Source organism: Aspergillus nomiae (genome assembly GCF_001204775.2).
Source record: "Aspergillus nomiae NRRL 13137 chromosome Unknown contig00008, whole genome shotgun sequence".
Lineage (NCBI taxonomy): Eukaryota > Fungi > Ascomycota > Eurotiomycetes > Eurotiales > Aspergillaceae > Aspergillus > Aspergillus nomiae.
In genome coordinates this window covers 88,775-112,534 of record NW_015378063.1, presented here as the reverse complement: position 1 = coordinate 112,534, position 23,760 = coordinate 88,775, and the positions used below count along the sequence as shown (strand labels likewise).

The window sequence follows — 23,760 nt, the reverse complement described above, 5'->3', positions numbered from 1 at the left end:
TACTTCCGGCCAGGTCTTGAAGAATTGAATGTTCTGAGAGGCCCAGACAACGGAATTCGCGTGGTAGGTTTGTTCATTCGATGACCTGTACAATGGCCCGCGAGGTATTTTATACATTCGTCATCGTTCTGATTAGACCGATATCACGAAGGATAGCACTTTACTTTGGCGTTGTTGAATCCAAACACTAGTATCGAGGTGTCTCATCTATGCCGCGATTCGGGAGAGCGGAGCGCATCCGCACCGACGGCTTCCATCCGCAGACCATGAACACCGCAATCCTACGCCGAGTTCACACTTATTTAAACCCACATAATCTATTCTTTGCACAAACTAACTCAAAACAACCATATTTCCAGTCATCCTATAGACAATCGAGTTCTCCATAATGACTCTCATCCACATCGGTGAGTTGGACTCCAAGCTCCCAGGACACACCCCATGTTTCTAATACACTCATGCAGTGCTGTTCAAGTTCCGCTCCGATGTCAGCGAGGAGCACAGGAAGACCTTTGTCACTGAATTAAAAAAGTTGAAGAAACTGTCCTGCGTCAAAGCGGGAAGACTCATCGTCGGGGGTCCCAGTGTCACCGACCCGATTGATCGCAGCAAAGGATTCCAGATCGCTCTTGTGAGCTATCATGAGAACCAAGCCGCTTTAGCTGAGTACCAGGCTAGTCAGGAGCACCACTGGTATGTTCTTATCCTTGAGCGCGAATATTGGTGGTTGGTGTACTAAGCATCTCATTTTACTGCAGGGTGACTTCAACATACATGTTTCCCTATAAAGAGGACCTGGTGCGGTTTGATTTCGAGGTGGACCCGGAAGATGAATATATGTGTCAATTTCCCTTGTTAGTATAGAAATATTAGATTAAATTGTTTAGGTTGTGATCTACTGTTTATGTAAACCATAATGTACTCGTTGAACGGATATTCTCCGTAGGTTCTTTCTTTACTTTGAGCATTGGCAAAGGTGGAGAGTGAGTATAGGGATATGTATATGTATCAGTGCACGGAGGCATACCATTCCAGTCTACAGACGTCGGCTAGTTTTCTTGAGGTAAATATTCATATTTGCCAATAATTCTTCGAATACATCCATCGGATGAGCCGATAGACGGGCCCCATCCGGTCGGTTCGGATAGACCCCGGTCCGATAAAGCCCAAATAAATGAGAGCAACCCCAGCCAGACAGCCCTCATTCAAACATATTCCGCAATTCTTATCCAGTTAACATATCAAAATGAACTCTACACTAAACCACGTCCGTGATGTCTGGGATGCGCAACGCGCCAAAAGCCCTATCTACGCCCTCCTACTAGACACTATCACAATCACCGACGCCTCGCCGGGGACCATCCACGCCAGTTTGCGAGTAACTGATAACCACACCAATTCCAAAGGGGGCCTACATGGCACGCTATCCGCGTGTGTCGTCGACTGGGCAGCGGGGATGGCCATCGCGTCGCACGGCGCCAGTTATACTGGCGTGAGCACTGATTTGCATGTCTCGTATCTCTCGTCGGCGACGCAGGGGGAGGTTCTGGAAATTACAGGGCGGGCGCTGAAAGTTGGGGGAACGCTGGCGTTCGTATCGGTGGAGATTGAGAAGGTCAAGGAAAATGGGGACCGTGTGATGGTTGCGACGGGGTTGCATACGAAGTATGTACGCAAGAGGGACTGATTTTGCGGCATGCATAGATGGTGGTAAAACAGGGTTATTAAAAGGGGTTACTCATATACTGCCAAAAGGTCACAGGGAAAGAAATTGCTGATTAGTTCTATCTGTGAGGTTTTATCTAGATAGCTAATTATACTTTGAACAGGCTAAGAAAGCTTAGACCTTGTGGTAGTGGAACTACTGGGTTAAAAAATAGATTGTGGGTTGGATTAGGTTATATTTGGCATCTCTGATATAGAGGCTAAGTTGGCTATCATCATTCATGATAATGTTGCGTTTTCTTCCTTTACCTCCGCTTCCATATGATTCTCTTAGCTGTCCCTCAGATCTTGTTCTGGTTTCAATGGTGCTGCATGCAGAGCTATAATGTCTGCGCAAGGTGTCAAGGCTGCAGCGAATACAGAACAATTGAATCTATAGGTAAGGTTGTACTCCTAAGATACTAGCTTAAGTTGTGGTAGGGATCCTGCAACGTTAGGTCTTCACCAATCAACAGCCATTTTGCATGATTTTTGGTATCGCCAACCCTTGTAGATTAAAGCGGCCTTTTCAGCCGAAAGCATGGCCCTAACTTAATGTTGACATTCAACATTAGAAAGGAACCCAAGTTGGTCGAACTTACCATCAAGCGAAGTCTCAATATCGGCGGACTTTCTCCTTATTTCTTATGATCTCTTTAGATTGGTTTCCAAGGTGCGATACCACTGAATCGATTACACCTCTCTGGAGGGTTTCTTATCGGTAGATAACGTGTACCACAAACCAGTGGACACCTTTGAGTCGTCGGCAAGAAGGGAACCGAGGCTTTTGACAAGATTGATAGGGAGCATTGCATACTTTTATCAATTTCGAACTGGGGCATCACGGCGAGAAGAATGCTGTCTTCCAGCCTCGAGTTTCGCCGTAACCCCCGCATGACCCCCCTTTGTATAAGGAGCGTTTCATTCTTATGGCCTTGATGGTGATCCTGGTGAGTGGTGTGGATGTGTATTGGTTAATACGGCACGAAGAAATTCAGGAACGCCTTAGCTAGTCCCTCCAGAGCGAGCTTGTATTTGTGTGCTCTGGTGCTAATTCTTTCAATAACGGCCCAATCACCTCGCAGTTGGTTTAAGCCGGGAAGAGAAGCCTCGCCAGTTAAAGACTCTCATAGACTTGTCTAAACATAAACTATGGTTCTGAGGTAGTGTGTTACTAGTAGTATTCAGGCATGGCCTGGACCGAGCAGGTCGCGTGGCTTGTGATCAAGGCATCCCCTAATTCTAAGAGGCCCGTAATGAATCGCCACATAATGTCATACCGACCAATATACTTTCCACGGGCGATGCAACGTTCTGGCTTGTCAGGTTCCATGGAACCCGGGATTTGTATACAGGTGACTTGCTTTCCACCCTCTGTCAAACCTCATACAAAGTATATCTTGCCGAAAGGAATTCCTGAAAGGCTAAGCGGATAAAGTACCTGTAGGATGTTTCTACGGTTCGTCGGAAAGATAGTTTCTGCAGGATTTCATAGACCGGATCTCGATCACTTTGACCGAACTCAGCCAATGTTGTTTTGTGGAGTCTCCATTCATGGGTATTCCCTGTAGGGTAGTAATTGTAAATCCCCACATCTTGGTTATGGCTGATACGAAGAGCATTGTATGACCAATTGATTCCCCAAATGGTACTACTAACCTGCTACTGGTCTTCTACAAATCGATCATCCCCGAACAAAGCGGACGTTCGAGACCGGGCCTAGAACCAGGTTGCAAGAACAATAAAAAGAATCCCATAAAGTACCTTCATAAGCCCGAAGACACGCGTCACCGTGCCAGCCCACCAGTGCACCCTCGTATTCACAGTATCCCCTTCATCCCCAGATCAAGAACAATCCCAACAATGTACGCCCTAACGCCTCTCAAAACATCCTCAATAGTCTACACCATATTCGGAATCCAACAACACTCCACAGACATCCCCTCGCCGCTAAGCACCCAACTCACTGCCCTCCTAACACCACACCTGCCCCCCGGAAACACCTCAACCCTAACCCACCCGGCCCGGCCCCCTAACGACAACAATCCACCTCACCTACTGGCCTACCAAAGCCGACTACGAAAAATGGTGGCACAGCGACCCCGTAACGACCTTCTGGGACGCCCTCCCGGACGACGCAGGCATATACCGCGAGACCATCACCGTGGCATCTGACAGAACGCAATACGCTACAAACAAGCCCCAGAACATCGGGATGGGGTGTCTGGGACCCTGTGCGCCCCTTGTGGATAAAACTGGGTATTGGGGGTGCTATTATCACCGTATACCTGCGATCGCATCTGCTACTGGTCCCGAAGGAAGGCTTCCTAGTCCGTTGAAGGGGGCGCCGCGGAGGAGGGAGGACACGAGGGATATAAGACATGGTCGAGTGCGTCTGACCCGTTTTCCGGAGAATCTGTGCTTCGTGGTCGAAGGCCAAGATCATTCGGGTCTTACGGATGTGGAACGGGAAACGTGGTTTGGGAAGTTTGATGCGTCTGCTACGGGATGGTTGAGTGAGTTACAGTCTGCGGGCTCGGAGACGGGGCTTTTGGATAAGCGAATGTGTTATGACCCGCGCAGTGGGAGGTTTCGGGATGGGGAGCCCGAGGAGTTCGGTTATAATCGCAAGGTGCAGCTGTTCTATTTTCTGGATATGGAGTGTATGGAGCGCATGGGGAGGATGAGTAAAGTGCATGTGCGGCTTAGGAAGGACTTTTTGAGGGCTTATGGGCCTGGTGGGGAGTTGGCAGAGACTGGGGGTATTTGCTTGTGGGTGGAGACGAGTATTTTGAAAGCTGGGGGGTTGGATTGTGAGTATGTTGGGTGTTGGGATGGGACGGGGTTGATGGGTTATGAGTGGGATTCTGCTTAGAGTCTAGGTTGAGGCGGGACGGTCTAAAGCTTCGGAGTGCTGAGGGGGGTCAATGGGGCGGCGTATAGGCAATATAGGCCCTGTACAGCTGGATGTTAAATATTCCAATTTCGTCTATCAAAAAGAGCTCGGAGAAGAAACATGTACATTGCCGTTCCGCCTATATAAATCCCAGGTCTCTATAAACGTTAATGTCAAGCCAAAACTGTTCTAGTGCGGAAAAAAGAAAAGAAAAAGCTAGTCCGCTAGATGGCAAACCATCAATTTAAGATCCCAAGAATGCCATCTAATCCTCCCTTGAAGTCTCTTCATCACTGCTGGTACCGAAGTAGCGCGCCAACTCGCGGTCCAGACTCTCGCCAGTCAATTTCGGCATCTGCAAACTCTGCTTCACAGGCGATATGCCCTCAGCATTAGCACTAGCGAACACCACATCTAGCTCTTCAAGTGTTCGGCCCTTGGTTTCAGGGAAGAAGAGATAAACGCAGGGAATAAGTGCAGCATTGAAGACTGCGAAAATTATGTACGTCTGATATCCTAAGTTCGCAAAGGCGGGTGGTGTAATCATGACAATAAGGAAATTGGACATCCAGTTGGAACTGGTGGACAGAGCGTTGGCCTGGATGCGAATGCGAAGGTTTGTGATCTCAGCGGGATACAGCCAGGTCATCCCCAACCAACCAATGGCGAAGAATGAGTTGAAAACGAACAAGAACACAGTCGCCGTGACTCCGTACTTTGTCTCCAGCTTGGGCGATCCGTTTTCCATTATTTCTCCGGTCGATACAGTACCAGCTAGTATCGCCATCGAGGCCATCATCCCAAAGGCACCGATTATCATGAGCTTCCGTCGACCAGTCCGTTCGATGAGCGGCAGGGCTATGAGTGACGCCATGAAGTACTCTGTTCCATTACAGGCGGCCAAAAGACGCGCCATTGATGGCCCGAATCCGAGAGAGTTTTCAAAGATCGCGGTCGCGTAGTATGTAACTAGATTTATACCGCACATCTGTTGGAAGAATTGAGAGACCATGGCTAAAGCGGAACGACGGAGGTTCTGCGACGGTCCATTAGTGAGCAGCTCGCGGTACTTGAAGCTACCGCCGCGGCTCTGGACCTCCAGCGCTTCATTGATGTTGCGTAACTCTTCTTCAACCTCTGGATGGTCTTCTGACTTGCCGACAAGTCGAGCAGTGACATCGCGAGCCTCAGCATGGCGTCCTTGCATGGTGAGCCATCTGGGGGAATCGGGAAGATAAAGTAAGCCGATCATGACAACAATAGTAAAGAAAGATTGGAACATCAGTGGGAACCTCCAGCGGACAGAACCGGTCAGGAAGTAAAACCCGTAATCCACCCAGTATGCGATCATAACACCAGCAGATATAAGAGCACCGGAGAGCATGATCAGGACACCGCGCTGATGCGGCCGAGCACATTCGGACTGCCAAGTTGGAATCGCTACTTCGATCAGTATGATTGTCTTAGAAGAAGACACCTTGGGAAAGACTCACTGGACGTTACCATGCCGTTGCCAATACCCCCAACGACACGACCTGCCACGAACAAACCATAGTCGAAGCAGGCCGCCTGCATGATAGTTCCAATAATCATAATAGAAGAACCCCAGAATGTACTCGACTTTCGTCCCCAGCGTTCACCGTAAACCAGAATTACGAGTGAACCCATCCAGCATCCGATCTGGTATATGGCGACTCCTGCTGCCTGGGTATTTGGGTCGCCTGTACAGTACGTAGGATGGGGAATGGTATTAGTCGGATTGTCTAGCCAACAAAGATCATTTGATTTCTCGCGCGGAGTCATGAGTGGGAGAACCTCCTGAAAGGAATCAAGCGTGAGCAGGGCACTCAGAACACCCTGGTCGTAGCCAAACATCAGGAACCCGCAGCTAGCAATGAACCCAATGGACCAGTTCAGGGCTCTACCCTTGAGCTTTTCCCCACCAATTTTCCATTCGGGCAAGTCACCCATCCATCCGAAGAACTTGAAGAACTTGGTTCCAAAGCTCGCTCGGTCACGCTCATACCGTATACGCGCTTCCTTGTCCAGAGCGGCATGTGGTGATGAACCGGGTGAGTCTTGAATATGTTCGGAACTGGGAAACAGTGTCTCCAAGTTCTTCTCATTTTCCGCCGGACTTGACATGATGGCCATGTGAATTGTTGATTTTTTGGTTTTACCCCGGACCGGTGGCGCCAGGAAACGTCTCCAGTTTTATAATCGGGTATCCTCGGCCAGAGTTTCATCATGGGGAAAGCCGGGGCATGGGGGTGACAGTACATTTGGGTCCCATATTTTAAACCTCCGCTGCACTGTTGACTATCATTGGTTCCTTCGCGCCCAGAGCTGTTCCGCCATGGCGGACTTGGCAAAAGGGCGGCGGATTCGTCCCAGTGAGGAATCTCGAAGCTAGCCAAGTCTTGGCTCTCGTCCTGCCTGCCCTGAGGTTGCAAGATATGTGGGGTTCAGGGGCATGGCCCATGTCACTATGCCCAAAACCGAGGCCAGGTGCCTTGATTAAAGGCCAAGAAAGTTCACCCCAAGACACAGATCGGGTCAATCAAAGGGGCACTTGAGGGCGACTGTCATTGGTACCTAGGAAATACTCGGAGATGAGACTAGCCAGCTGACTAGATTACTGCAATGCTCCTTTGAGCGGAAAATGATTGGTGAAACTGGTACTGCACCGCCGCGAGAACTGGTAAAGCCCAGGCTCTCATTCCAGGCGGGAGTTCATCTTAAGTGCACTACAGCGTCCTGTAAACAAGCTTAATTCCTTTGAGCTCGCGGGAGCAATGGGGTCATCTATCATAGGTGGCCATCACAGGTAGCCATCTTCTCAGTCTTCCAATACCAAACCTGCTAGTAGCCCTGACGCTGCTGCCAAGCCTCGGCATCTCGTCGGTGGAGAGACTATAGACTGTTGCCTAACATTGCGATGGAGGGCTGATTGCGGATATTACATGAAACAAGTAGAGTAGTACAGTGCCTTTGAGCTAGAGAATATTGGTTTATGCCGCGATAAAAAGACATCGTGTCGGCCTCGAAACAACCTCGTTTGATACATTGTCTCTTGTACCCGGACAATGTATCATGTTTGGGACAACTTCACACATAGGCCATTATATCGTCCGTTTATCCAGTTGTGGGTTATGCTAGTCTTTAACAATGAACGATGCATGCGGGAAGGCTGCGGCATCTGACCTAGGCTTTCAATCACGTCACGGGTATCACTCCCATCTTATCACAGCCAAGCTGTAAATCTTTCTACCCATGTTCGGTACAAGTCTTGCAAGAATCAGCCAGAAATGCCGCACTTGAGTTCATAGCTAGCATCATGCTATACGAGATAAACTCCAGCAGTGCCACCCTTGGCGTTGACGCAATGGGCCTATACCCACAGCTGTGACTCAAACCACACGTCAAGGGGCATGCAGAAGGTTGTTCAGGTTTGGTGCCCGGTTGTTAGATATCCTCCTATTCGTGTATGTCCAGAGCTGAGGGGTTCCATGGCGATGATCACAATCTTCTAGAACAGTATGATAGTCTGATCCCATCGATGAAGGCCACACCAAGGCACAGTATTTGTTTGAGAGCAGTGTTAGATCCCGATAATCGACACATCTTACCGAAGGAGCCGTGTGAATAATGATGAATGCAAATGGCGTGGTCTAGCAGTGAGCCACGTCACGTTGCACAGTGGGTGTTAGACCTTGCATATTCCATAACTTCACCACAAACTTTGGTAATTCAGGCTTGACGAGAAAGTGATAGTGATCCTCCCCAATCCAGAAAGAATGAGATTGTATCGCTGGAAATTCTTGCCCCACCACACAATGCCTTTATTTCCGCTCAAGGCCATGATATGACACGCGCGGGATAGGGGAAAGAAGGGAAGGGCTCATTAAGATACCCGATCAAACGAAATAAAGGGAAACCTATGACCCAGCATAAAACAGGCAATCAAGGGATAGACAGGATTAACAACAAAGACAATATTTTAAATCGTGATTCATAATCATATGGGCTTCCTTCCATATATGAAATAGACCGGCAGATACAAATGGATGGATGGATCCCTCAACTCACGTTTGACCTTTGCCATTAAAACCTGGATCTCCTCGTGGCTCCAGCCAAGGACGCGTGAAAAGATAGCGGGAGTGTAAGAGTCAATGACCTGAAGCTCCTGGACACCTTGGTATTTTCCGATCTCCTTCAATTTAGGGTCCTTAGGCCACGGTCCAATTGGGAGCTGTTATTCACCGGTTAGTAACAACTGAGACGATAGATCTTATGCACGTCAATCTAGACACTACTAACCTTGCGAATCTCCTGGTGTAGATCGACGAAGCCAGCATCATTTAGCTTGTCCTTCCAGCCGCCGACATTATCGACCGGTTTGCCAAATTTTCGTAACCCCTTGACAAGATTGTCCATCCACTGCTTGGCATTGGGGGCCTTGTCTAACGACTCGTCGTCGGAAAGAAAAGGCGATGTGACTGCTTGCATTTCAAAATATCCTCCGGGAGCTAGATGTTTGAACGCTTGCTTAAAGAACTTTACATCATCGCCTATACATCCCTCCAGTTCACGAGCATGTATGAAGTCAAATGGTCGGTTATATAGCCAATCACATTCGAAGTCATCAATCTCAAATGTGCACGTTGGCGGAACCCTACCAATTACCACTGTTAATAAGGTACTGAAACGCTGAGATAGTGCATACCATCTAGGTTGTATAGGGCTTAGGTCCGTTCCAATAACCTGTGCCGCTGGATGCTCACTAAGGTCACGATGTTAGCAGTCGAACTCGGTCAGACGTTTGTAAGCTTGCAGCCATGCACATACTCAGCAAAATCTATCGCCCAGATACCGGTTCCAGTGCCGAGGTCCAGCACCCGCTGAACATCATTCTTGATTGGAGCAAGATAGAGAGCGCCTCCGAGAAGTAAGCGATATATATGGTGGGCTAGGTCCATGCGATCTTGCTCTTCTTCATCATTCGGCTGTCGGGTGTTAGATATACCTGGCGATAGCTCAGGAGGTGACCAGAGACACATACTACCAAATATGTTCCTTCGCGAAATGCATGATAACGACGGCCATTCTAGCGTTGAAGTCAGCGACATGAATTGCTTGCAGGATCGGCTCACTAACCTCGTACCTAGAATGTCACCCTTGTTAGATCTGCCGTCACAGCTGGAGTCAGTCATAGGCCACCTACTTATAATTTAAAATACTGGAATTCAATGATGTGATAAAACTAGCAGTGTTTAATCTAATAGTCTCGTCAGTCTTATAATCGATACACGGTGAAGTAATAACGGTTGCGGCTACTCACGATTCATTATAGATGGAGTCTGCGAATGGTTCATCCTGGTGTAAATCAGCGTCAGCCACTACACTCACCGCAACTTGCCTCAACCCTGACTCCGAGTGGCATCAACTCACATCGACCTGCACAGGATCCATCGCTAGTATCTGTAACTCAGGAACGGCCAACTGTTGCCGCTCATCCTGCCACGAGGCCATCGTGGCTGCAATGGCCTGGGGTCTTGCGTTTTAAGAGGACAGAGAGATGGTCGTTAACAGCAGGAATTATGCATACAGAGTGCGAAGACAAGGGCTTTGCCAGTGTTAAACGGGCGACGATTGAGACTTTTCCTCACTCTTAGTAACAGTTGGGCCCTTCCCCACGCGGGATCTTCCAAACTGGAGTGCGATTTCACATTAGTCGAGTTACACCGCGTGGTTTTTTTCTCGCCGAACAATCAGCGTTGCAGCCGATCCTTCCGCTAGTCTCACTCTATAATCTTGTTGTTTTATAGGAGGGAGGTGGAGCGATTGATTGCTTAGTCCGCCAATCACAGCGGAGTCGGTGGATTCTCTCATTCTTTGACCAACAGTACTGGAAGAATTCATGCAGGTTGGACGTCCAGACGAGGTAAAGAGATGCGTCTTGATCAAGAAAGTTGGAAACGTATCAAATCGTTAGGGAGACGCTAACGACCGTTGAGACCCATCGTCCCGTGACCCCCACCGGCTTAACGTTTGGCGCCCCAAACGGCAACTAATTAGCGAATTATGGTCAAATCCCCTTTTCCAACCTGCGACAACTTCCATGCGCCAGTCTTCGTCATCACATAATTAATCGATCCACATCGCTTCAAGGATGTTCGGAGACCCATCGGCACGAGTTTTCCCGCTACCAGACTCAAGTGAAAATGGATCTGCTGCCCATCAGAAGTTTATTGTACAGCCTGATACCACGAGAAATCAAGGAATTTGCACGAGAACGATAATCTAGTCTACAAAGCGCCCGACAAAGTTGGCAGGCATTGCGAACTTTAGAGTTCAAGACCAGATTCCGTATCTGTTTTTTTTCTTTGTTTTGGGCTTCTGGTTACCCCCTTTTTATGGTGGAATTTAGCCTTGACAAGGGCCTTGGCCAGTTCACTAGAGTAGCTTCATACGTTATGTACAATCATACGTTATGTACAATTAATGCGAAGTGGGCCCCCATATTAGCCCTCGAGTAACGCACATGGAGGATCATGACAACGGCGACCACATGCATTATGCGACTCACAACTTGGAGGCGTTCCCCTGAAATGACCGATGGCCCGACACTTGCTTTGCTGGCAACTCTACCCCCCAAGCAATGCGACAGTCCCAGCGCAGATGCTCGTTGGTTATCGACGAAGGCCCTGCGTCTGTAGGATGCTGCATGCTAATAATGTCTCGCCAAACCATGTCACCAACGCCGCCTTCACCGGACAGGATCCACCGTCGTGCAATTTCGGTCGCAACGCCATCAGCGTCTCGCTCGGCGTCCAGAGCAAGAAGAGCACCGCTGAGTATCCAGGCAAGAGTAAACATGACTCGGCGAGCATCCGCCAGAATGAACCGCGGCTCGCTGGTGGCTTTGACCCGAGAAAGGAAGCCAGACCATGTTTGTTTCAAAGCGCTCGCGAACTCAGGCATCGTAATCAAGGCCAAGGTGCGCTCGAACCAGGCGGAGAAGATGGCCAAATTATCGCCTTTAAGAAGGAAGCGAACGAGCTCACTCGCCAGCACATTGGTGGTTCCCTCCCAAATGGAGTTCACCGCAGTGTTCCGGAGCAGTCGAGCAATGTTGAACTCCGGCTCGTCCGGTTCATCCATGTATCCAACCCCGCCCATTCCCTCTTGGCATTCTTGAATCCCTGCAATTGCGTTCTTGCTAATCACTGCCTTAGCGATGGCTGTCAAAGCGCGGAACACTACCTGGGCTTCCTTGCCTTTCGTGGGCAGGTGCGCCGCAGGTGTGGAAACCCCGTTATTTTCGACCACGCCCATGACAGCAACCGTGAAAAAGCCGAGATTCATCCCCCCCCGATGTTTCACCTCCAGGTCTGCTAGTAGGCTCAGGTGCATGGGGATGAGCCACAAGGGTTCGCCGACCGTTGTTCTGGCTTTAGCAAAGCTCCTGGTAATGCTAATGGCACGTCGCCATGCAGACAGGGATCCAATGAATGTATGAGTCCGAGTAATATTGAGCAATGGTGCAATAGCCATCACACCACGGTCGACATCGCCGACCAGGTGAGCGCGCATATCTTGAAGTTCCAGCTCCGCTGTAGGCAATTCCTTGGTTCCCAACTTGTTCTTCAAACGATGGATTCGGACACCATTGGTGACCACTCGAGGCTTGCCATCTGACCCGACGACGGTCTTCCGCAGTGGTGCGAGGAACGTACTGAGCTTTCCCGATGGCGTTTTAGCAAGCATCAGAGCGATATTGGCATCAGTGGCGGAGGAAAAGAACTTGAACCCGCTGATCAAGTAGTCACCCTCGTCGAGACCGTTGGAGGCCTTCGACTTATGTGACAAAGGCGAGTATGTGGCCCAAGTCTCCGTATTTTGGACATCGCTGCCTCCTGCTCTTTCGGTCATCCACTGACCCGAAGTCCAATAGTCTTCCTTCGTGGAGATCAACTTCTGATACGCCGTCTGGAAGGGGTGATCTGGAGGGAGGCTCTTGCGCTCCTGATTCAAAACAAGCGCGGCCCCATCAGACATACTAACAGGGCAGGAATAAAGCCCGGATGATGGAGAGTAAAGATAGTTCCTATCCCCGGGTCAGGATCGGCGTTTAAAAAGCCACAGGCCAAATTAGAACCACTCACACAGCATACTGAACCAATCGTCTCTCCGCCCCGTAAGTCGGCTCATATCCCAGCGACACGACACTTAACCGGTCAGTAAATCGGTGGATTGTGGAGGTACACAGACGACCTACCCGTGCCGTGCACCCCATTTACCCAGCTGCTTCCACCCTTCGCTCGTCATCAGTCGATCATAGTCATATCGCTGACCCCAGACATCGAATCCCTTCACATATGGCTGATGCCTCTCGGCATCCGCGCTCCACTCCCGAATCTGGTCCGACACAGCTTCCTCGCCCAACTCCACTAGTTGCGATTGGGCTTGCTCCAGTTTCTGCGATGGAAGGTACCCTGTACGAATTAGTTCCTTCCTTAAGTTTTACAAAGTGCGACCGTGGTAAGGCGTACAGGAGAGAACCCGTTGAAGACTGGTGTCGGAAGTATATGTGTTCTCTAGCCGCTCAGGCTTCGTGATATGTCCACGGTCCACAGTGGCGTGACGAGGTCCAGACTCCATAATGATACCAGAATCCTTGATATATTGGTATTGAGTTTCCAAATGTGGCTGTTCGACGTTGGTGAAGTCCAGTTTCACATCTTTGATATACACTAACGTGCCTCGGTGGGAGAGCGCGTGATTACCTCGGTTATGGCAACCTGGGAGGAGGAGGTGGCTTGAGGGCCAGGTTTCTCTTACCCAACGCTGTCGAGTTCCACAAGTCCCAGGTATATCAGGTATTTCTAAGACACTGGTTCCATAGAGATGAATAGCTATACTAAACCGTCTGTCTAGTGCCGTACACTCCTATCTACACCAGCGGAGCATAGAGGCAACGAACGCCGATCATGCCCGATGAGTACAAGAGTCGTGACCCCTAGAATTTGGCCCAATCAGCGACGTCTCGCAGACCACGGTACTTGGTCCAGATTACATTATCCAATCAGGCCACCGACATGGGCATTGATCTCAAGACTCAGGAAAACAGAAGATATAGTGACAGACGTCACACATAGTCACGTGTCTGCATACACGACAGTTAATCCACGTGACCTCGGAGACTTTCCCCATCATTCGTCCGACTTCTGAATAATCTCGCCGCCCCCTTGACTAAGCTCACCGCCCGCCAATCGCCTGAGATGTGCAAACTCTAGTCCTGGAAAGGATCGATTCACAATCCATAGAACAAGCCCCATAGAAAAGAAAGGAACCATGATTGAACTAATGGAAAAACCCCAATTCCCCCGTCCAATCAACACGCACACGGTTGATCGGCAAGGGGGGAAAAAGTCTGAAACTGACTAACATTGGGTATCATGTCCAGAGAATCGGTATACTGCCGTGACAAGTCGCCTTGAAGTATACCCACTGCGGCGGTGATTTGAAATCAAAGGCTGTGGAGCACATTTCGAAGGCTTTCGGCCATGGTGCAGAGTGTGTAGTATTTAAAGTGCTTACGTTCCATATCAAGATCTTCGTAGTCCAAGACCAAATCATTACATCCATACACACAAAATGCATACCCCTGACTACGTCGAGCCCGCTCAGGGCATCTCGTACTTCACTCCCGCCCAGAACCCGCCCGCGGGAACAGCAGCCAACCCGCAGACCACCGGCCAGAAAGTGCCTAAGCTCTTTCAGCCCTTCACCGTCCGCGGCGTCACCTTCCAGAACCGCCTGGGTGTGAGTACTATCCATCCCACGTCACTCGCCTCTCGCCCCCAAAACTAACACCAGACAGCTGGCCCCATTGTGCCAATACTCCGCCGAAGATGGCCACATGACAGACTGGCACGTCGCGCACCTGGGCGGAATCGCACAGCGCGGCCCAGGACTGATGATGATCGAAGCCACGGCCGTACAACCGGAGGGCCGCATCACGCCCCAGGACGTCGGTCTCTGGAAAGACAGCCACATCGCGCCGATGAAGCGGGTCATTGAATTCGTACATAGCCAGGGCCAGAAGATCGGCGTGCAGGTCGCGCACGCAGGCCGGAAAGCCAGCACCGTTCCGCCGTGGATGGCGGGCGCCGTCGTCGCGTCCGAGCAAGTGGGCGGATGGCCCGAGAACGTCAAGGGACCCAGCGACATCCCCTTCGCTGATTCATACCCGAAGCCCAAGGCCATGACGAAGGCGGATATCGAGGAGTTCAAGAACGCCTGGGTGGCGGCCTGTAAGCGGGCTATTGCTGCCGGGGCGGATTTCATTGAGATTCATAATGCCCACGGGTATCTACTGTCCAGTTTCCTTTCGCCTGCGTCCAATAACCGGTCCGATGAGTATGGTGGTTCGTTTGAGAACCGCATTCGTCTTCCCCTGGAAATCGCCCAGTTGACTCGCGACGCCGTCGGTCCTGATGTTCCCGTCTTCCTGCGTGTGTCGGCCTCCGATTGGCTCGAGGAGGTCCTCCCCGAGCAGAGCTTCAACGTCAACGAGACGGCGAAGTTCGCCCAGGCGCTCGTGGCCCAAGGTGCCGTGGATCTGATCGACATCAGCTCCGGTGGTGTGCACGCCTCGCAGAAGGTCAAGTCCGGGCCCGGATTCCAGGTCCCCTTCGCCGTGGCTGTGAAGAAGGCCGTTGGCGATAAGATGCTTGTTTCCGCCGTGGGTGCTATCACCAACGGTAAGCAGGCCAACCAGCTGCTCGAGGAGGAGGGCATCGACGTGGCTCTGGTCGGACGTGGGTTCCAGAAGGACCCCGGTCTAGCTTGGACTTTCGCCCAGCACCTCAATACGGAAATCTCCATGGCCAATCAGATTCGCTGGGGATTCACCAGACGTGGTGGTACTCCTTATATCGATCCTTCAGTTTACAAGCCGTCGATCTTTGATTAGACTATGACGTGACGATTTAGAGGCATGAAAAGATGTACATAGACTAGACAGTATAATATCCACTATTATTATATACACAACTTCAGTCCTGGCTGTTCCATGAAATACTACAGAGGATAGGGCTAGAGCAGCCCTGTAGTCAATCCTGATCAACTCTAGAAACGCGCTGTGGGGCATCAAATTACCGATGACATTCTAGCACTGCTAATAACCAGCGGCTCAAAACAAGCATTTTTCTCCCCTGACAGTTTCACAGCCACTGAAAATGGAGTCTGTTGTTTGCTCCTCAAACGACATCATCAGGCCCCACAACACCCGCCGCCGTCAGCGCCAAACGGTGTTTATCGGACATTCGGATATAAGCGAGTAAAGCCGTGTCAGCAGTCGACAGTGTCAAGATGGGAAGTAATTGGCTGAATGAGTATCTTCTCCATTGTATCACATTTGGTGTGACGGTATAATCTACGTCAAGTGCCGGCTTTTGGCTACTAGAAGCCGTATGTCGGGAAGAGCTGAAGAAATATAAATATGTCCACGACCCCGGGAAGATAAACCTAAACCAAACAACCTCAACCCTGTGACATCAACCCAGGAGCAACCCCGAACATCCCAACGAAAATGGTCAAAACACTCCCCTTCGCCAACATCAAGGTTCCCACGCCAGGCTTTGGGGCGATGGGTCTAAGCTTCGGCCTGGGCAGCAACCTGTCGCTAGAGGAAGCCGAGCCCGTGCTGCTGAAAGCCATCGAACTGGGATGTACATTCTGGGACACAGCCGTGAGTGACCATGCATCCTAGTTGTAATACCACCGAGCGAGTCTAAACGTCTAACCGGCGGAGTAAAGGTCGTCTATCAAGCAGGCGTGAACGAGAAGCTCCTGGGTGACTTCATCAGGAAACACAACGTCCGTGACAAAGTCTTCAGTCAGTTGATATCCCGAGATCATCATATAAAGCAACATTAATCGAATCTAACACTTCGCACACACCAGTCGCCTCAAAATGCGGCTTCAATGTCTTCGGCGGCGGCGGCATCACCAATTCCGCCGCGCACATCAAGGAATACATCGAGGGCACCATTGAACGGCTGGGCTTCGCCCCGGACCTGTACTACTTGCATCGGATAGATCCCAGTATGTGTCAGATGTTCCCAGACGCAAGTGTGTAATCACGCTAGCAAAGCTAACGAGATCAGACACCCCGCTGGAGGAGTCCATCCCGGCGCTGGATGAGATCCGCCGAGCCGGCAAGACCAAGTACATCGGTCTGTCCGAGTGTTCGGCCGCGACGCTGCGCAAAGCCAACTCCAGTCCGTCCCCCGTCCCCCGTCCCCATTCCTTGATGCACTATTTCTAACTTAAAGGCCACAGTCGCCAAAATCGACGCCATCCAAGCCGAGTACTCCGCCTTCGAAACACTGCACGAGACAGACGGTCTCATCGACACATGTCGCGAACTCAACGTAGCCTATGTGGCGTACAGCCCGCTGGGCCACGGGTGGCTCGTGGATGACTTCCCATTCAAGACGCCGGACGACTTTGCGGAGGGTGACTTCCGCCGCACGAGTATATCTCCCTCTTCCCTCTTCCCCTATGCCAGATCACACTTTGCTAATTAATGTTTTCTGCGCCAGGTCCCAAGTTCCAAGGTGAGAATTTCTACAAGAACCGGGCTATTGTGGAGGAGATCAAGAAGCTTGCTGCGCGGAGGGGCTGCTCGATTAGTCAAATCGCGCTGGCGTGGGTTGCTGCGCAGGGGTTCATTGCTATCCCGGGGACCACGAAGGCGACTCGGTTGGAGCAGAATTGGGCTTCGAGGGAGATTGACTTGACGGAGGAGGAGAAGCAGGCGATGAGGAAGATCATTGATGCTGCGAAGCCGCATGGGAACCGGTATGGCGCTGCGAATCAGGCTTTGGTGGGGCACTAGTGCTGTTTCTTCGGTTGTATATATGGATGTAGTTCGATCATGATGTGAGGGATGATGATATGTAAACTTTGGGGCAAATCGGACTTTGTTCCAGAAACGAATGCTATTGGGGTGATAAAGCATCCATGCACGACAGGTGTAGTCGTTCTTCAAGCTGAAGTTCTTGTCTTATCGTTGTGGTGTGCCTCAATTTGTGATCTAAGCGCGGTAACCTTACCAGCCTTCTGTTGATCCTCTGCCTTGGATAGTACTCCCAAACGACCACAATGTACAAGGTTCGGGGAGACTTTGTTAAATTACTGATATTTACCCGTACAATAGTTCTAGCCCAATCCGTCTAGGGTCTATATTTCTATTCTATAGATAGTCTATATCTATAACCCCGTCATAGCAAATCCATCCCAAAACCTAAACTGTACATGAATGCATATCAAAAAATTATATCGCCAGAAATTATACCAAACGAAGAAATTAAAGCTTGCTCTTGGGTGCGCTGTTCTTCAGCACGTTCTCATTCCATGGGTAGGGGTCGAAGACCAGGTCGTTGACCGGGTTCTGGCAAGCACGGCGGAAGAGGTCTGGGTAGACTTCACCATCATAGCGGCCCAGACTGCTGTCGAGCTGCCAGTCAGGGAACTTCCAGGCATCGACCAGACGCACTGCGTGAGGGCGGATCTCATCCAAAAGCTTCATCACAGCGTTCGACTGCGCCAGCGAGATCTGGCGGGTGGTGACGGCACTGGACGAGAAGAACTCACCGGCCTCACGCTCCAGAGTGTGCAGAGAGTACAGGCGGAAGAGCTTGTGCATCAAGGATAGAGTCTCGGGGTCCAGCTCAGATGTGAGCTGGGGCGAAGTGACCGCTTCGTAGAAGTTCTTAACAACCAGGTACTGCGAGTGCGCGGTCGACAGGCGCCAGAAGTCGACCAGCAGGCTGTTCCATGACCGCTTCTCGACGTCTCGGCGCTTCAGAGCCTCGAAGGTGAGATGTGCGGTACGCCAGGCAAAGGCGGCAACGATGTCCTTGTCCTCTTCCAGGATGTCGAAAGAAGCACCCTTCTCCCGGCGAGAGAGATATGTCTGCAGAATCTGGGATGTGTCGTTGTTCGTTCCCTTACCGGCAAGGACGGCACGGGCAGATTTCAAAAGCTACGACCGTCAGCAGGCGAATTTGACCAAAGACCAAGGATTAGTGACTTACGTATCTTGCAACCTGTTGTGTCAACATGTAGTTGTCACCCTCCCAGGTCAATGTAGGCAGGTAGTCCGCATACCACGGTCCAATACCGCTGTAGTTGCTGTATCCGTGACCACCACAAGCCCGACGACACACCTCGAGACCCTCTCCGGCGGTGGTACTAGCGAGTGCCTTCAGACCGCAGGAAGTGGCGTGGAGATCTGCCAGCAGGTCTGCACCGGCCCTCAACTGCTCAGGGCCTGCGCCTCTCTTGTCCTGACCAGCCTCAACAGCACCCTTCATCCGCTTCTGGTTCTCCTCATAAAGTCGCATCATACCGCGGCCAGTAAAGTGGAGGGCATACATGGAGGCGAGCAAAGGAAGGAGACGGACCTGGACCATCTTGTAGTTCAGGACCTGGTTTTCTCCAGCGTCTTTACCGCCATCGCGGTCCTGGAACTGCCGACGGACCGCGCAATAACGGGTGGCGATGGTGACACCACGAGCCAACACACTACCAGCCTGCAGCACAATGTTGGAGCGGACCCAGGTCATAGTACCGTATAGGAGAGAGTGAGATGCCGGGCGCATATACTTGTTGGTCTCCTTATCGACGCGCGAGAAACGGGCCAGCATGTTAACGTGGGGAATCTTAACCTTATTGAACAAAAGGAAACCATTGTCCATCGTGCTGGTTCAGTCAGTATCTTGTTGACATGAAGACGAACTATACATGTGAAAGAGCTACTCACTTATAACCGAACTTAGGACCAATATCTCCGACGTAGATATTCTCCAGAGGTTGGTGGGTTTCCAAATCACGGATCTGGACAACGAACGGGTGGGGGCCGTAGTTCTTGCCTCCGATGTACAGCTGGGCCATGACCACAGCGTGGTTGGCAGTACGACCCAGGGAGCCGATCCACCACTTCGAGGCAGTCAGGGTAGGGGAGTGGATTGTGAAAGTCTTGTCGTCAGGGTTCCATGTGGCAGTCGTTTCCAAGCCACGGACGTTGGAACCATGGCCCAATTCCGTCTGTGCGTAACATCCAATGATCTTGTAGTTCGAAGCCGGTTCGAGGAAGAGCTTCTTTTGCTCAGGGGTAGTCTGTTCCCGCAAAGTAACCTAATTGAAGATCCGTTAGTGGTCGACTAGTATCGGTTGGTCGCGTTGCAGTGTAACTCACCAAGAACATACTGGCATGGAGGCCATAGGGAGTCGGCTCCGACAAGAGATCGTTGGCCATGTAGTAGTCATCCTGTGACCAGTTGTGTTGCACAGCCAATTGCTGCAGGCGCTTCGCCTTGGCCAACGCTCTTTGAATCTTCTCTGTGCGGCCCAAGGTGTAGTTCTCTGATTTATCGAACACCTTATCGGACTCCATGATGGACAGAATCTGCTGTTGTCTGGCCAATGCCTCCTTGGTGTGTAATAATTCGGCCAACTTGTCAACGTCGACGTGGACTGGGCGCGCTCCTGGGCGAGGAGCTCGGAGCCTTGCGGGCCAGCCGGCTTCAACGCCTGGACCCAGGCGGGAGGAGGAGAGGGCATGTTGTGAGGATTGTATGGGGAATGGACGATGTCTGAATGATAAGAAGTGAATGAGAATTGTAGAGAAAACAAATCTGGTCACCAAGATGGGGGAGGGGGGCGCAGTGGAGGACTTATAGGAAGAGCACTCCACGGGGAAAATGCCCCAGAAGCTGAACCAAGAAACAAAATGGCCGAGGGTGAACGTAGCGATTGCCCAATGGGGCAGAAGCCTCGGCTGTTCTTCGTCTGTTGGTGGCCTTGCTGCCTTACTTCACCGGCAAGAGGCGAAAACCCCAAGTCATTCGGACAGGTCAGTAGCCGTAACTTTCTCGGCCGACGAGCCTTCGGAATTCACGATACCGAGTCATCTTTTAGGCTTGTCGATACCTACCAGGGATGTAACACTAAGGCAACTTAACTTATTCTGCGTACAGGGGTCTGTCCCGAACTCGGCAGGGCGTGCAGCAGTTCAACAGCGATCCAAGCCTGAGCGTATTTAATGATTGGCCTGCCCTGCTGGACTTGTTATCTGATAACGATCAGTTGCAGGGCCAACGCAGTCTCTACAGGGTGTATCTACATCCGACCAACTTCCCCCCCAGATCTCTATCTGGTCGTATAATATAAAATCAGAGAACCAAAATACCGGGGAATACCGTTTGATCGCATCCATAAATCTTTCAAACCCCAGAACGTCAAAAGCTTCCCCATACGCTGGGAGATCCACATTGCGCGCCGCGGGGCACGTGACTAGACCGATCCAAACTGGCGAGGGGTAGCCAGTCTATGCATCGGTGTCGAATTGACACTAGAATCATTTATGATTAGTAGTAGTTTTTGTCTTCCGAATTCCATGGCATGGCCCAACTTCGCATTTCCCTTTACCGCTCTGCAACCTGGAAGCCACTTCGGCGTGAACAGGAGACGCGCGGAGGAAAGGAATTCACAACAACTAATCATTTACATTAAAAGGCTTGACACGTGCTAAGAGATCCGCGACTTCACATGATCTCACCAGTGGGAATTGGGAGAGCTTCAAAACTACTCCGTAAACGAAACCACAATATTGTGGATAAGAAACGAATCGGGGCCACTCCTTTTTCCTCTCCGCCAACCCGCGATCACATGTGAAATACGGGAATGACGACAGATCCACCTTCGAGTCCCAGTGAAGCCTCATCGTGAGCCCCGAACATAATCACACTCCTTTCAATTGATTCTTCCGTCCTGCTTCCCCGGCTTTTCCCCCGTCGGACCCACGAAAACCACGGGCGGGCTAACGTGATGACCTCCTTCACGGACTCCACCCGGCTTTCCTGTTCTCCTTTTCTTCGCAGAAGATGACAGAGGCGAGGGAAAGGAAAGGGGCAAAAGAATAGGAAAAAGGAAAAAGGGTGGGGAGGGTTCCGACTGAAAAAATGGTACAGTTGCCTTGTTACCACGGTTCTACACCAGGTATTCCTCAAAACACCTACGAAGATATATAAAAGCGGCCATAGCTATCATGGAACTGAAAAAGCTTCCGCATGCTAAGGTTGCAACCCTCTCATCGTACGTTTGGCCACCGATCTTCGTAAAAACGAGAGAAAATCTATTTCAATTTCCTCGGTATGTACACCTATACGCGGGATAACGGGGTAATAGGGGCAAGACTCATCCCCGGATTATCCTGTTGAAGCGCCTCCTCGAAGGTGGTCGAGGATGTGACATGATGGTTCGAGCCATTCGAGGTGTACTGATGGGACTTCAAGCGTCGCCACCGGGGAACGCAGCATTCTACTTGGTCCACAAGGGGCCGGAGTGTTGCCGCAGACGAGGTAATGAGTGCAACGCCCACTTCAACGTAAGACCAACATATCACACCCGTAAAGTAAAATAGATTTTTCGGGTCGGTGAGCTGGTGAACAAAATACATCCTCGCAACCGTTGCAAAACAGGCACTGCGAAAAAAGGTGAAGTGTGAGCATCTTACTTCTCCAGGACGTTGGGGAATATATTACACTGAACCAAGTGCCAGAATCACAGCAACGTGAACCTTGATGTAGTAGGGTAAATGCAGACTTCGGACAATCAGGATCGGCAGGAGTCCAAGGGTCGCATCGCTAAAGGCTGTAATGGCGGAATGCACATAGGCCGCTTTGACGAAGCCTCTCCCATCGCAGCTGCCATGTGGGGTGATCGCTTGGTTCCAGAACCATGATGGCGGCCGGCATTGGATGATGACGAAGATAAAGATGAAAATGGTGAGGCAGCTGAGTAGGATGAGAATGGCATAGATGATCCATTTATGGTAGCGTTCGATACAAAATCGTAGGAGAAAGACACCCACGGCGAATTTGACCATGGTGGTTGCGACCACATAGGATAACTCATAGAGAAATAGAAGCTGCAGCCGATGATGAGTTGAAAATCGAAGTATTCGGTTGTTTTCAGTTTACCTTCAAGCCTTTGAGGAGGACCTCTGGCGTTAACTCCGTCCAGGAGTACCCGAAACTGCCAATTCGAACCCCTTCAAGTAAGGCAGATGCCGCTATGACGAAGAAAATCTCCAAGATACAAATATCAGCATGGTTGAACGAGGAGGAGTGCCATATGTTGTGCACCACCCCGGGTCAAAGATGAACAATTTACCAATGCTCCAACCGCCAGACCATCATCCAACCCAAAGCCCCTCTTGATCCGTAGACGCACGTAGCATCGCAACGCCACGGTTCCCAAGGCGAGAATGAGGAAGGATATAACGACACCAACAAGGTCCGCAGCCCTCGTGGTCATGGACGGCAAATCTCGCTAGTGCGAAGGTATAGTCCGTAATATGGTATTGTGAATACCGGAGATCAGAGACTGGGGTTGTTCGATTTGACGAGAGGTCCTCGCTTCGCTGGGGAGCTTTTATAAGCTTCGACAGTACCTGCATTGTGATAGATAGGGAGATAGACGACGACATGCGGTTTCTCAAGAATGGTATAGCCTGCTGAATACACTGTATGCTTCAGCCACTGACCCGACGATGGCACTGACCAGGTGTTGCTCTACAGCTAAGCCGAGCTAGCGTTACCAGCGCCATGAAACCCAATCCCAGTGCAGACCAAGGGGCCAATCGAGCGGGCAGGTATCCGTGGATCATTCAAGCTCGAGAACGCCTACTCATTAAACCTTTCACCGGTAGGAAGCTCTTGGAACATTTATCCGGGTGTCATTACGCCATCTCGCAAAGTCGATGGTGAATGCTGATTGAATCGATCGCTGTAAATCAGTCTTACTGTAAAAGATACTTAGAGCTATATTTGCCACCTAAATATTTTAAGTTCATACCTAGTCGAGTGTACATGCGACAGGAGCACCTCTTACCCTGCCCCGGCAGTGCCTGAATGGGGCAGGAGAACCCTATATCTTTGAGGAGGCTTTTGGGGCTGTTGATCACGCAGGCAATAGGTACTGTACCTGGACTGGCGAACGCCATATCCCCGTAAACTGGGACAAGAGTACTCCACAGTTACCGGCGCCCTGGGCGAACCTCTCATATGAACATATGTTCA

The 23,760-nt window shown here is 50.7% G+C and overlaps 9 protein-coding genes across 9 annotated transcripts; 4 read left to right on the top strand and 5 right to left on the bottom strand.

Moving 5' to 3' along the window:
- Positions 1-388: 388 nt before the first annotated feature.
- ANOM_000956 (Dabb family protein) lies at positions 389-864 on the top strand (the record flags this gene model as incomplete). Its single annotated transcript, XM_015546214.1, has 3 exons — positions 389-407; positions 465-693; positions 759-864. 3 exons carry the CDS (start codon positions 389-391, stop codon positions 862-864), a joined length of 354 nt encoding a protein of 117 aa, XP_015411754.1.
- A 382-nt stretch (positions 865-1,246) lies between these two features.
- On the top strand, positions 1,247-4,579 carry ANOM_000955 (uncharacterized protein; the record flags this gene model as incomplete). Its single annotated transcript, XM_015546213.1, has 2 exons — positions 1,247-1,665; positions 3,802-4,579. 2 exons carry the CDS (start codon positions 1,247-1,249, stop codon positions 4,577-4,579), a joined length of 1,197 nt encoding a protein of 398 aa, XP_015411751.1.
- Positions 4,580-4,865: 286 nt separating this feature from the next.
- ANOM_000954 (sugar porter family MFS transporter) lies at positions 4,866-6,745 on the bottom strand (the record flags this gene model as incomplete). The annotated part of the gene is made up of 2 exons (XM_015546212.1): positions 4,866-6,040; positions 6,094-6,745. The coding sequence occupies 2 exons, from the start codon at positions 6,743-6,745 to the stop codon at positions 4,866-4,868; spliced, it is 1,827 nt and encodes a 608-aa protein (XP_015411752.1).
- Positions 6,746-8,618: 1,873 nt separating this feature from the next.
- Positions 8,619-10,132, bottom strand: ANOM_000953 (class I SAM-dependent methyltransferase; the record flags this gene model as incomplete). Its single annotated transcript, XM_015546211.1, has 9 exons — positions 8,619-8,852; positions 8,921-9,275; positions 9,327-9,383; positions 9,449-9,606; positions 9,663-9,707; positions 9,758-9,764; positions 9,825-9,878; positions 9,942-9,976; positions 10,052-10,132. 9 exons carry the CDS (start codon positions 10,130-10,132, stop codon positions 8,619-8,621), a joined length of 1,026 nt encoding a protein of 341 aa, XP_015411749.1.
- Positions 10,133-11,185: 1,053 nt separating this feature from the next.
- Positions 11,186-13,264, bottom strand: ANOM_000952 (putative acyl-CoA dehydrogenase; the record flags this gene model as incomplete). The annotated part of the gene is made up of 4 exons (XM_015546210.1): positions 11,186-12,710; positions 12,769-12,831; positions 12,882-13,098; positions 13,156-13,264. 4 exons carry the CDS (start codon positions 13,262-13,264, stop codon positions 11,186-11,188), a joined length of 1,914 nt encoding a protein of 637 aa, XP_015411750.1.
- A 996-nt stretch (positions 13,265-14,260) lies between these two features.
- Positions 14,261-15,581, top strand: ANOM_000951 (NADH:flavin oxidoreductase/NADH oxidase; the record flags this gene model as incomplete). The annotated part of the gene is made up of 2 exons (XM_015546209.1): positions 14,261-14,428; positions 14,487-15,581. 2 exons carry the CDS (start codon positions 14,261-14,263, stop codon positions 15,579-15,581), a joined length of 1,263 nt encoding a protein of 420 aa, XP_015411747.1.
- Positions 15,582-16,199: 618 nt separating this feature from the next.
- On the top strand, positions 16,200-17,510 carry ANOM_000950 (putative aldo-keto reductase (YakC); the record flags this gene model as incomplete). Its single annotated transcript, XM_015546208.1, has 6 exons — positions 16,200-16,358; positions 16,427-16,505; positions 16,574-16,714; positions 16,777-16,890; positions 16,952-17,146; positions 17,215-17,510. The coding sequence occupies 6 exons, from the start codon at positions 16,200-16,202 to the stop codon at positions 17,508-17,510; spliced, it is 984 nt and encodes a 327-aa protein (XP_015411748.1).
- Positions 17,511-17,981: 471 nt separating this feature from the next.
- ANOM_000949 (fatty-acyl coenzyme A oxidase (Pox1)) lies at positions 17,982-20,480 on the bottom strand (the record flags this gene model as incomplete). The annotated part of the gene is made up of 4 exons (XM_015546207.1): positions 17,982-18,659; positions 18,712-19,378; positions 19,440-19,813; positions 19,875-20,480. Coding segments are annotated over 4 exons (2,292 nt in total), but the record flags the coding sequence as incomplete, so codon positions are not given.
- A 1,359-nt stretch (positions 20,481-21,839) lies between these two features.
- Positions 21,840-22,996, bottom strand: ANOM_000948 (uncharacterized protein; the record flags this gene model as incomplete). Its single annotated transcript, XM_015546206.1, has 4 exons — positions 21,840-22,161; positions 22,222-22,607; positions 22,660-22,767; positions 22,853-22,996. 4 exons carry the CDS (start codon positions 22,994-22,996, stop codon positions 21,840-21,842), a joined length of 960 nt encoding a protein of 319 aa, XP_015411795.1.
- Between the last annotated feature and the right edge of the window lie 764 nt (positions 22,997-23,760).